We start from the raw sequence: 13,336 nt of genomic DNA, 5'->3' as shown, positions 1-13,336 counted from the left end.
CTATTAACCCTCTTATTTTGTATTTATCATATATATGTGTCTGTGTGTATACATACATACATACACAGTGTTTGCATGTAGTTTTTTGCAAGTTGTCTCTCCCATTAGACGTTGATTTCTTTGGGGGCAGGGACTCTTTAATATTTCTTTGTATCCCCAGTGCTTAGCACAGTCCTTGCAACATATTAGGTTCTCGGTAAGTAACCACTTATTATGGGTCATTAGGTGGCTAAGTGAATAAAGCTCGGGGCCTGGAGTCAGGAGGATCTGAGTTCAAATGCGATCTCACACACAACACACAATACTTACTAGCTGTATGACCCTGGGCAAGTCACTTAACCCCGATTGCCTAGCAAAAAGCAAAAGAAAAAACAAAAAACAAAAAAACCCCAATGGAGTCAGGAAGAGTCGGACACGACTGAACATCAAGTGCTTATTGGCTGCGTGCCTGCCTTAAATACTACTTTCAAGATTTGATTAGGTAAGGCTTAAAAATCAATCTTTAATGAGCATAGAGTTTATGGAATGGACAGGAAAGGGCAGTATCCACAAACTACCACCAACTCTCTCCAGGCCACTAGATTGATTTTTTTTTATCTTCCTCATTCACAACCAATTCGGGTCTCATTGTAAAATGAAGGCTATTATTTTGATTCCTCGCTAAAGTGCGATAGGTTTGAGCGGCCAAGCCGCGCCCACAAAAGATGGCGTTTCCCGGAAAGGCGTCGTTCTGGGAGGAGAGGCGACCTTGGCTGGTACCGCTGCCGCTTCTGCTTCCGCCGCCGCCGCTTCTTCAGCCTGCGCTGCTGCTGGACATAGGCCGCTGCGGAGTCCGGAGGAGGAAAAGCCTGCAGCACAGTACCTGGAAGGATCCTGCAGGTAAAGAGCTGTGCTCCCCAGAAGGACAACAGGGGGAATTTTAAAAGTTTTAAACTCCCCCCCCGAAAAAAAAAATTTTAAACGGTCAGTGGTGGAGAAAAGGAAGGGGCCCCAAAGAGAGAAGGTTTTGAAATCCTGGAGGAGCCTCCCGTCTTTGCTTGGTTTCAGGGCCCCGGGGCAGGCGCCTCGAGCGGGCAGTCTCGCAACCACCCCGTCTGCGGAGGCCTTCCCTCGGCTTGTTTAGCTTTAATTTTTTTGACAAGTGAAAGGGAAAGAACAATAATCAGAATTCCGCAGAAAGGATCGTTGGGCTAGTCTTAAGCAATAAAAGATGAGATTCAATTTCGACCTTTCCTGTCTTTCAGAACTAACCCAAATGTGAAAAGAGCTACTTTTAGAACTTGACGTATCCCGTGATTTGGGGAGGGAGATCTTATGGAAACATTAGCCGATGTTTGTATAGCCGTACAAGGAGCCCCAAAATTAAACCTGTATTTTCCCCTCACTTCCTGAGATCCTGGCAATTAAATGAAAATAAAATAGGCATTTTGTTGCCTAGTTCACCTGTTTTTTTTTTCTGATGGTATTTTGGAATCTGCATATAGCTTTTGACAGTACCAGAGGTTTCTGTAAAGGTTTTTTTTTTTTAGAACTGGATTTTTATAAGGCTGATGTTCTGCTGCTACTTTGAAATTTTGCTAATTACCTTATTCCTTTCGTTTAAAAGAATCTCTGGATAAAGTACTCTTCTTACATGGACACAGTGTATGTAATAAATGTACACATCTTACAGATGGCCACTACAGAAAACCTGATGTCTCCTTGTCTGGGTTTCCTACCTTTGCCATACAATCCTGCTGACTACATTTTTAACGTCCCTCACCTTCTCTTATAGATGTTTGCATGGTGTGTATCTAATCTATGCATATTTAACATGGGTATGTATAGTAAAAGTATTGATAAAAAATTATTTTTACTTAATCTTTAAACTGTCTTGATACTCTGGGAATCACCCGTTTGGACCGCCTTTGTTGTGTATTTTATAAAATTTGTGCCTATGCTAACATCTCTTTAAAGGGCTTTTAAAATTAAACTAACAATAGCCACTAACTAACTATAGCTTTGTAATTTTCTGAGCCCTTTTTCTTGGGAAGGAGGGGTGTGTGAGAGGAGGGGTGTGTGAGAGGAGAGTTGTAGCTAGCCACACTCCTGGTGGGAGGAGTAAAATCTGGAAGAAACTGGAGCCTGGAGCTGAAAGTTTTTGCACCTAGGGCTCCTTTTAATTTGTATTTAAGGCCCACGCTTCTGCTCCAAACCTATTCTGGAGCCTTTGGAATAATCCATTGTTTTTTAAATGAAGGCTTGACTCTTCTAGCTAAATTTGAATGGCTAACACTTGCATGAGAACAGTTGGCTAATGTGGGTCCCCCCCAAGAAATCATTTACTTTTAGATGTCCACTTAACTCTGTTAAATCATTTGTATTTATTTGTGGATGGGGGGGGCCGGTTGTGCCCAGCAGGCATTCTTTTATGTATCTCTATACATTTCCCCTGATTCTACACCCCAAGAAGAAATCATCACTGAAGTCCATGGTACTAAGTTTTTAGCAATTCAGCAACTGTGTTCCTCACACGTTATTTAACTAAACATTTTCAGGCCTTTGACCATACCTTCTGTATAGATGCTAGGTAAGCTATTAAATATTTTGTTAAATATGAATGAAAAATGCATTCAGCAAAGTTAATTGACTTCACTTCCTGGCTGCCTTCCACTCCCAGTACTTTGTCCTAAGTATGTTCTGCCTCTTCTCTCGTAATTTCCATGATCCTTACCTGTGGGTGGAACATATTTTAAAGTGTAAGTTGTTCCTTGCATTACTTACCCTTGTAAAAGTTCCCAATTCTCATTCTTATATTCTGTTCACACCTTGTGGTCATCTGAGGACCTGAGTTGAAATCGAGACTTTGGGTACAATCATTTAACGTCTTTTGGGCTTTTCAGTGCCCAGTTTGTAAAATGATGAGTTGGACTTTTGTTCAATCTGTCCCATTCTTTCTAACCCTATTTGGGGTTTTCTTGGCAAAGATTCTGGAGTGGTTTGCCATTTCCTTCTCCAGCTCATTTTACACGTGAGGAAACTGAGGCAAACGTGGGGGGGGGTGTCACACAGCTACTAAGTGTCTGAGGTCAGATTTGAACTTAAGAAGATGAGTCTTCCTGACACCAAGTATATCACTCTATCCACTGCACCATCTAGCTGCTCCATGGGTTGGACTAGACGGCCTCTAAAGCCCCTTTCATCTCTAAAGCTGTACTTGTCATGTTTGATACTAGGGTGGGAACAGGAATCTAGAAGGAAGTCCAAAGGTACAAAAGGTTCAACAAGCTATGTGCTGTGCACTACCCAGGTTTGGAGGTAGATGAGGAGTGTTTTCATGAAAAACATTTAAAGTTAACAGAAAAAAAAATCTGCAATAATGTAGCAGGCCCTAGGAATCAACAATATCTTCTTGGGCTGGGAAGCAGCATGACGAGCAGGATTTTAGAAACATTAGTCTAGGAGTGGTTTACTGCCACTAGTCTAGGGAGATTTGTAAACTAGGTACCGACATGCCACAGAAGTGATTAAATTTGCAATTTACTACTGAATAACATCCCACCCACCTCCTACGGGATCCTGTTCTCCAGAGCTCTCCCATAATCCGAAATAGCCGATTTGGGGTTCACTCTTCTTTCCGGTCTTCCTTGGGGCGGGGGCTTCGCAGCGCCTGCAGTAGCTCCTCCTCCTAGGCAGGGGTCGCCGTGGTTCCGTTCCCCAATGGCTCCCGAAACGCATGCCTCGGCGCCGCTACCCCTCTTGCCGTCGCGCCTCGTTGGGCGGCGTAGTAGGCAGCCGCCCAGACTGCCCCCCCGGCCCATTAGCTGCATTCGGTAGGAAATGGCTGCGAGACCTGGGAGGCCTTGAGGCCCGCCGGTAAGTCACGACCCCGGAGCCCCGGGAGGAGGGCCCCAGCCCTCGCTGTGTGTGGCCGTCACAAAGGGAAGGAGGGAAGCGAAGACTCGGCTTCATCGGCCCCCTTACACAGGGGGCCTGCGCGGGCCTCGCCTCTCGGCCTTCGAGCTCGGGGCCCGCGGAGAAAATGGCGGCCGCCGCCTGCTCCCGGGCGGGGTAGCGGGCTGCAGGGCGCCCCCTTCTTGCCTGGGCCAGGGACCCTGGGGGATTGGCGGGAGTCGGACGCTTTCTGCACTCCACGCCCCTAACGTAGGGCTTCTCTGTCCCGCCCGGGCTTTCCCTGCTCAGCCTCCCCCCGCGCCCTTTTTTCTCCTACCTCCACCCAGCGTTTTCAGGCTTCTTCCTTCCGTGACCGCATCTGGCTTTCTAATAACATCATTATACCTAAGTAATGGGATTTGGTCCGTACGGAGCGGCAGCTTCTCGTGAAGCCCCAGCTTCCCACCAGCCCGCTGTACTGAGCCGCACCCACTTACCCCCGTCCAAGCTTTCTCCTGGACTCATTTTCCTGGCCTGATCGTGCGTGGGATTTGGGGATGGAAGGGTGGTCCTTGACCAGCTAGGTAGCCACACTGATTGTTAGAGGAGACATGAGTGCAGCTGTCCGATATTCAAACCTCTCACTTTTTGACGGGGAAGCTCTGTTTCTTTGTATGAGCAATTAAGAGGTTGTAACCCCACTGAGGATTTTCCCAGTCAACAAATCAACACAGCACCCTTGGGCTCTCTGGAAATACACTTGAATTATAAAATAGTTTCTGCCCTCTGATCTTTAGAGGGAAGACTTTTGGAATACTTGAGTTTGAATGGAGCAAGTTTCCACTGATTTTTTTTAAAAATGTTTAGAGAGAAAAGAATCAAAATTTGCTATATTGCAGTTACCCGCAACATGTTCTTGCGGAGAGTTTTGTTTTAATTTCCAACTTACAAAATTACCCAGAGTAAATAAAATCTTCATCCTTTACCATTTATTTGTCTTTTTTGGGTCTGTTGAATTGCCATAGAATTATGGGATTAGAAATAAAGAGCCTAGTAATATGTAATGGCCATAATAACCTAAGACCTTATGATAACTTTATGGGGCTAGTGTGTATTTTTTAAAATCTCTGAAATGTTCATTTCATGTTTCTAGTAAAACTTTAGACTAGGTCTAAAAGTGGTACATGCATTGCTAATCAGAATCACGGCTTTATTGCTCACTTTTCATAGCCTTTGCTAAATGACTGAACATTTGTTAATTTAGCCCCTGGATACAAATGAATTATGGTAATGAACCTTACTGGGAGAGGGAGATTGGAAAACTACTTTTTAGTAAAAAGTGAGCATACATATTTGTTATTTATAGTTTTCCATGAGTTTTGTTAATTTCATTGCTGCTGTCTTACGTATTTTAAATTATCTTGTAGATTGTGGGCTCAACACAATATTTAATTCCATCAGCTGTGCAGATGACAGTATAAACCTATATAACCAGTAACCTGTGGAAATCAATGTGTCTTAGTCCAAGAAGCAAGCAGTGTCAATACATGTTGTTAATAATTGTTTTCAAAATAAAATAAGTGAAGCCTTGATCTTCTTTACCTGCCCCCTTTTCCCCCTTCTTTCCCCAGGGTGTAGGCTACAGATAACCTGTTAACTTTTAATACTCTTTTTAAAATAATCTCATGAAAATCCAAAACCTGCTTCTGACTGCCTTTATTTGACTTTAGTCGATTTAAAAAAAATTCCTTTTATTTTCTGTATTGTAATAGCCCCATGATTTAGAATTCTTTTTTATTAGGAAGGCTAGAAATAAAACTGCTTCTGGTCTTTTTATAAGATTTGTCTGGAATTTTAATATGAATTTGTGGTTTTGAAGAATTCTTTATCCCCAATGTCCTTGTTTCAGGGCTTTGTTTTTTATGTGATGTTCCATTTAATCACCTAGACCTAATATAGCTATATCTAAATTGTCTATGCTCTCATATCTTTTCTGTTTTGTTTACTCCTAGAGGCCTGAACATGTTTTATTTGTAGGCAAATAATTTTATACTACTCTTTGGTTTTTCCCTACATCACCTTACTTCTTGTGAATACATCATATCCGAACCCTTTTGCTGCAGTTCAATCAAAATGCTTAGTGCATTAGGACACAGTAGGAACTCCCAACTTTTTCATCATTCTTCTGCTTGATAACTGTATTCTGAATTAGGTTTAAACATACAGTGGCATATCATAAACGAATTATCATGTATTGTATAGAATACATTCACAGAATTTCCTATTTTGTAATGATTTTTACTAAAGTATAGAAGTCAGAAGTTCGTTAACTGAACTCTGACTTTTCCCCCAGCCCAGACATGTTGTTCTAGGAAAAATAATTTAGTCATTCAAATTATGGAAACAATATTGGCATGTTAAGATGGAAGGAACTCTAGAAGTTTAACAAGTTCAGCTCTCTAATTTTAGAAATAAAGTAACCCCCCAAGAATATAAGTCAGTGTTAAGGGGGTCAGTTGATGGGTTCCTAAGTTGTTTATCAGGAGATCCTAGAAGAGACTAGCATCTAAGGTGGTGCTTTTTAGGGGTGGTCCATTTCCTGGATGTATGTTTTAAGGACAATCAATAATTGGGTGCCTATTATAAGTTGTAGCTGCATGTCATATGTACATATTTACTAAAATTGTTCATTTCAACAACTGTTAGTTGAGGTCAGAACCATTAGGTGTCCTGGGAGATAGAATTAGAAGGTAATAAGAAAAGTGCAAGGCTGCCATATGAATGCCAGAAGGAATGGTTCATATGAGAAGTGCTGTTATAGGAGTTTATGAAACAAATATCAGTGTTGGCTGGAGTGACCAGAACGGCATCTGTGGAGAAAATGAGGTTGGATTTGGATAAGTTTGTCAGGATGAGTCAGGAGGCAGAATTGGGAATGAGTGTGACCTGTTAAAACTCCATGGAGAATTTTGGGGACTAGTTATGCAGATGTCCTAATTCTAATAGAATTGCAGTATACAGTATTCCATTCTTTGGTAGTTATGCCAACCAAAATATAGTAATTATTATTATAGGTGAATCGCTTCACTCTGTAGTCCTATAGAATTACAGTTAACATTCAGCATCAGTTATTAGTTATTAGATAGAACATGAAAGCACTAAAAGAAACACATGAACGCACCAAAAGGTATGTTTATTCTTTATCACAACAGATAATCACAACAGATCTTATTTTATAAAGTTTATTCAGTATTTCTTTGCTACATATGTTTGGTGTATTTTGGCTGTTTTGGAGAAATTGCAAAAAATGGTTTTTCATACTGCCTAAATTTGCTTCATACTGCCTGACTTTTTGTGATACTTAGAAGTTAGTGTGGTACCTTTTGATAGGTGCAAGTACAGACTGGTTATAGTAAACATAGCATTTTTCAATCCATACATTTATTGAACACCCACAGTGTCTTCCAGGCATTTCGATAGTCTGATGATGACAAGACAAAACTAAAACAGTCTTGGCCCACAAGGAGTTTACATTAAACTTTCATGACCGTATATAGATGAAATTTACTAAATCTTGGTCTTGGTTATGAAAGAAATGACTGACTTTCTATAATTTAAATCCTTATCCAGTACTTTGAATGATGGTTTTGTAACACCTGGAGACCTTTCAGTGGATCTTGAAATAACATGTGCAGTATTATTTCCTCGGATAGAATGTAAGCTCTTTGAAGATAGGGATTTGGGGAGGGTTTTCTCTTTGCATTCCCAGGACTTAGCACAGTACTTGGTATTTAGTAGGGATTTAATAAATGCTTATTATTATTAGGCTAGGATGAGGGAGTTCTCCATCTAATACCATATTGTTAATTACCATATTTTTCTTGGAAATTTCATAATTGGGAGATAATCAGAATGAAAGTATATTCCAGGATTCAGCCCTCTATTTTAGTAGACTTTTAAAAACTTTTAAGTGGTATGCTAAATTAAAAGAAAAGTGTTAATTAACTTGGAATTTAATTGTTTAATTGGAACAATGGTAGCTAAAATAACATCATTTGTTGATAAGTACTAATTACCTTGAACTGTGAATTGGAGAGTAAAATTTCATAGCATGCAAATTGTGCTGTGGTCAGTCATAAGCATAGTGGCTCACCAGTTTTAATGCTTTTCATTTAGATATATAAGAATATTACCATTGATAAATATATGCTGTAACTGGGAGTTCAGGAAGATCTTCCAAATTTAAAGTGTTTACATACTTGTTCTTGATTCAGCTTTCACATTCTGGGTTTAAATTGAGTACACTTTGAATAAAGACAATTTTGGTCACTCTTACAAAGTGTTTTTGTGACAGTTAATTGGGAGTTGAATACTTCACTTCGGAAGGCAGAGAGCAAATTCAGAAGAATTTCTGAATGACCAAAAACCTGGTAGAGGAACCAGAAAAGTGGAAAAATAGTTACTGGAGCATTTCTTCTCTTATGTCTTATGTTAGTGAAAGAAGCAAATAGTAAAATACGGTGAAAAGTGGATTTTTGTATCATTAACTACTCTAAACCTTTTGTGAAAAATTACATGTTATAGTTTGAGAACCGATTTCTCAGTTCAAATAAAATTTGCTTTGAACTAAACCCTAACTTGTTATTAGGTTAAATCGGGGAAAACGTTTAAAACATTCTAATATTGATATAATCCTTCTCTCTCTGTCTGATAGTCCTTCCTCTTTCTCCTCTCCAGTCTTTTTTTCCTGACTCATAGTAGTCAGGAGGAGCAGCATCCATTTCAGGAGTTTTCCAAGAAGAATTTCCTCAGTGTTTACTTGAGAAAAATTGTATCAGGTAAAGAGCTTTAATGCACATAACTGTTAGGACACTCATTTGCATATTGCTAATCTGACCTTTTCTCATTTTGAGGGAGGGTTTCCTTAATTACAGACCATTGATTTTCCTTGATTGTGGAAAAGGACCCAGTGCTATGGATAAATCTCTTTAATTTGGCTTTGAAATGAAATACGTATTCTCTTGTACCTTTTAAATTGTTTTTCTGGTAGTAAAATTTTGTTTTTTAAACTTATCCAAGCAGAAATTTAAACAGTGATTCCACAATATGTTGAATGGTCAAAGGTAGATAGCCTAGGTTTAAACAAACTTGCTATAGATTTGACACAAGATGAATAATACTTAAAGCTTAAGGTTTTTTATACATAATAGTATTTTTGGACTAGGATTACTTTAGTATTTAAAACCATTTCAATATAATTCTGCATTCTGAAAAGGTCTTATCTTGGAAAATTGTCTTAAGTTTTTTATACGTGGAATTAAAATTGTTGGCATTTGTATCAAAGGATACATTTTATTTAAAAAGTAGCAACTTCATCAACACATTTGAAAGTAGACTTGATTTCATAATTTGGAAAGATAATCTCAACATATCAGTAAAGAAGTAGGGAGAAAAGACAGCATAAGGGAGCAATATAAAAAGCAAGCTTGTAAATTAGATTTTTATTCCTCACCTTACCTGCATGATTCATTCTCTTATCTCATGCCTCCCAGTCCAAAGGGTGTAGTGAAAGGTGCTAATGTTGTACAGCCACCCTCAACTAACCTAGGCTCTTAGCCTGGTAGAAGGCTGTTGTAGAGTAATAAGATGAGCATCTCTGAAACTCCCCTCTTTCCAACACGCAGGCTTACATAATGAGAAAGACAGTACCTGGCCAGGCCACCCAGTGAATTTAAGAAACACTTGGAAAAACTGAAGTTTCTGTTTTTCAGGTGTTTGCCCAAGGTCTAAATGCTGTCGGCGGAGTAGAGCTTGGGAAATGGCTTTGAACTTTGTGACAGCAGGATCATACAATATGGAGCCCGTTTTTTGTGGTTCCTGATTGACCTATTCATTATCCTTGTTTTAGTCTGCTAATTTGACCCTTCTTAATCCTGATATTTAGCATGCTATTGCATAATTTAAATGGCTTTTAAATATCATAATTAAATGCATTATTTCAAGTGTTAATTTTAATGGTTTGATATTAAATATAAACTTTGGCTCGTTTGTTCATCAAAGGTTGTATAAATATAGTTGGCATAGTTTCATTTTAAATTTTATAATAGAACTAAATGCATGTTTCCAATTAGCAGCAGGCTTTTGTTGAGTAATAAAAATATTTGAATTGATTGTAAACTAACAGGTTATTTTTGGGTGGTAGACAGTTTCTAGGAATGATCTTAAATTGATGTAATCATCCTCTTTTAAAAGTTTTATTGATGGTTTTGTTTTGTTTTTTTACATCATATTCACTTCCAGCTAGACTCCTTCCCAGCAGTCCCTCTCGTTACAAAAATAACGTGGATAGATATATATATATCTATATAGATATATAGATATATATATATTGTGTGTGTGTATATATATATATATATATATATATATATATATATGAGGGAAGGGTACTGGAGGAGGACCACTTCAGTAAAACCAGCCAATAATAGTTGACTACATCTAATAGCTTATGCAGCTTTCTACATCTGTTCTCCATCACCTCTCCAATGAAAGGAGCAAGGAGGAGACATTCTTTTCCAGAGCCCATCTTCATCATTATTATTACATAGTATTCACTTTGTTTTATTTTGTTTTTATTTACATTGTTGTAGTCATTGTATATATTGTTTCTTTGATTCAGCTTCATTCTGCCTCAATATATGTGTCTTGAATTCTACCCACTGGCCTTTTCTTAGAGAAGAGCAATATTCTGTTATATTCACATACCACAATTTGTTTAGCTATTCCTCAACTAATAACCCATTTCTTTGCTACCACAAAAGTGCTGTTATTAATATATTGGCATATATGGGATCTTTCTCTGTCATTGATAGTGGCAGGATTTCTGGGTCAAAGCACAATAATTTTTTAAAATCTTTTTATAGTATCTGTTTTCATATAGCCAAGTTTCCCCCTGTATCCTGCCCCTGCCAAAGAGCCATCACTTTTAACAAAATTTAAAAAGATGTGATGTGCAGTATTCTACCCGTGGACCCCATCCCCATCCACCTTTATCTTTTCATATCTCTTGTTTGGAGGCATGCATATTTTTTCATAATTTCACAACATTTAGCTTTGTTTTGTGGTGGTGGTTCCTTCCACTTACAATAATGTAAATGGAGTCATTGATTATATACTTTTCCTGGCTCTGCTGAATTTCACTTGCATCAGTTGATGTCTTTCCGTGCTTCATATTAGTTGTTTCTTATAGCTCATTTCATAACAGTTATGTAGCATGATTTGGTTAGCCATGGATGATTGACATCTACTTTTATTCAAGTTCCTTGTCACCAAAAAATGTGCTTCTACAAATGGTGTGGTGCCTTTATATATGGAGTCTTTCTTTTTTCACCTTTGACTTCCTTGGAATATATGCATAGCAGTGGAATGTCTGAGTCAAAGAGTATGGACATTTTAGCCACTTTATTTGCATGATTCCAAATTGCTTTCCAAAATGGCACCATAATGTTTCATTGATGATGCTTGATGTTTAAATATCCCCTTCAGTTTTTTGTTCTAGCTATTGATGAATTGGGTTGGGAGGGTACCTAGCAGATGGAGACAGAGGTAAAGCTTTCAATATTAAAATATAAATGAGGAGGTCCTAAAATTTTTAAACACTAAAATATTGGGGTTACCTTTAAGGAGGTTACTTTTAATGTGTAATTTTTGAATGTGTATATCACAGATAAGATTAAATATATCCAGGTTGGGAGGGGGAAGAATTGATCCAGAATTGGTCTTAAAACTCTTTCTACTTAACCATTTCCAGCCACACCCTCTCCTTTTACAGAGAATCTGGTAGTTCAAATATAGAGAGAATTTACCCTAGAGGGTCAGCTGAGGGAGGATTTACACAGACGGAAGCCAGAGAGAAAGTTGCTAGGGTCAGAGCCAAAGTGATAACAGGTAAGTTGGGGTAGCTAGTAGTTACTCTCTCTGCTACAACTTAAAACCAGCAGTCAACTGGGAGATACTTGTAGACCAAACAGAAAAGAACGTGATCTTTCAGAGGTCAAAAGTGGGGCTAAAAGCAACAGCCCAAAATGTAGATTATACTATACTAAAGAATTACAACTCCTAAAGTTCCGCAGCTTGATGAAAGGGCCTGCTGACTAAAGGGAGAGTAGTGACTAGTCGTGTATGAAAAGGGTAGTTTGAACCAAGTAACAAACTTATGTAAATCTGTACGCTTTTGAAACAACTTGTGCTGGACTATGTAGTATACAAGTAAAAGAGGAAGGGCAATATTGTGGAGGGTATACGGAAATGCCTAAGGGCATATCTCTTTGACTTTGAATAATGACTAATTGAGCTTCCTTATTATTACAAAGGAAAAAAAATATTCCCTGGTGGTGGGCTAAGTACCTTTTACTGCTGCAAAAGTGAGAACTAGTATAACAAAAAGGTTTGTTCTACCTCTTGAAATTCATAAGCGATTTTAAATGCATCCTTAAGTGCTGTGTGGGTTTTTTTTTTGGGGGGGGTTGTTGGTTTCAGAGCACAAGGCAGAATTAGTCTTGAGGGGCAAGTTAGCCATTTGAACCAGTGGGTTGAATATGGATTTGGAATGTGTGGTTTTCTTTGTCTCATTTTTTAAGTACTTGAAAAAAATACCGTTTTCAGTGTTTTAATGTATAACCTTTGTTTAGCATCATTTGGGTTTTCATTTTAGTATTATCTTTTCCTTTTGCACCTTAAAAATTGAAGCAAAGACACTCGTCACAGACATTTTCTATACCTAAAACTGCAGTCACTATTGGAAAAAATGCCTCAAAATCCCAGATAACTAAACATAATGCTGCATTAAAGTTTACCACTGACTAGCTGGAAAGGAGAATGGAAATAACACTGGATTGGTTTCTAGCTGTGCCACTAACTAGCTGTGTCCTTGGGCAAAACACCATATTTTTCTTGGCTTTTACTTGTATACCTATAAAAGTTGTGCTATATGACCTATAAGATCTCCTTCAGCTTTAAAATTTCATGAAAGTATGCTTGGAGTAGAAGTCTCCAAACTTTTCACACATTATTCCTCTCAAGGAAGAAGTCCAGCCCAAATTATCTACTTAACTGTTTCTTCCACTTAACACTCCAACTCCTATCTCCTGGCTCTTTGCCTAGGTGTCCCTCATTTTGGGATATACTCCCTGCTCACCTCTAGAATTCCTAATTTCCTTTCTGGCTTAGAGCTTCCACTGCCACCTTTAATTGGAAGCCTCTGTTCTCTCCACCCCCCCCCAAAAAAAAAACTATTAATGAATTCCCCTTTTAAATGATCTATTTTGTCTACACATATTTTTGTACATATTTTCTCTCACTGCTAGAAAGTAAGCCCTTTGAGGGTAGGGACTGTTTGAGTTTTGTTTCCTTATACCTACCTAACACAGCACAGCATCTGGCACATCACATGGTTAGGTTGAAGATA

General features: G+C 38.6%; 1 protein-coding gene and 1 long non-coding RNA gene across 2 annotated transcripts in view; one reads left to right on the top strand and one right to left on the bottom strand.

Annotated features, from left to right (window-relative positions):
* Positions 1–13,336, top strand: part of DIDO1 (death inducer-obliterator 1) — a 70,359-nt gene that overhangs the window by 7,351 nt on the left and 49,672 nt on the right. Inside the window, 1 exon segment of the mRNA XM_078149893.1 lies at positions 667–879. Coding sequence (XP_078006019.1) covers positions 705–879 — 175 coding nt within the window. The 5' untranslated portion in view covers positions 667–704.
* On the bottom strand, positions 105–4,290 carry LOC144455875 (uncharacterized). The gene is made up of 2 exons (XR_013484701.1): positions 3,546–4,290; positions 105–2,713 (listed from the first exon to the last, which is right to left on the bottom strand). It is a non-coding gene; the product is annotated as an uncharacterized LOC144455875 (long non-coding RNA).

This window comes from Phascolarctos cinereus, unplaced genomic scaffold (genome assembly GCF_003287225.1).
Source record: "Phascolarctos cinereus isolate Bilbo 61053 unplaced genomic scaffold, phaCin_HiC Scaffold_2;HRSCAF=192, whole genome shotgun sequence".
Classification (NCBI taxonomy): domain Eukaryota; kingdom Metazoa; phylum Chordata; class Mammalia; order Diprotodontia; family Phascolarctidae; genus Phascolarctos; species Phascolarctos cinereus.
The sequence above is the reverse complement of the archived record's forward strand: the minus strand, read 5'-3'. Positions and strand labels throughout refer to the sequence as shown.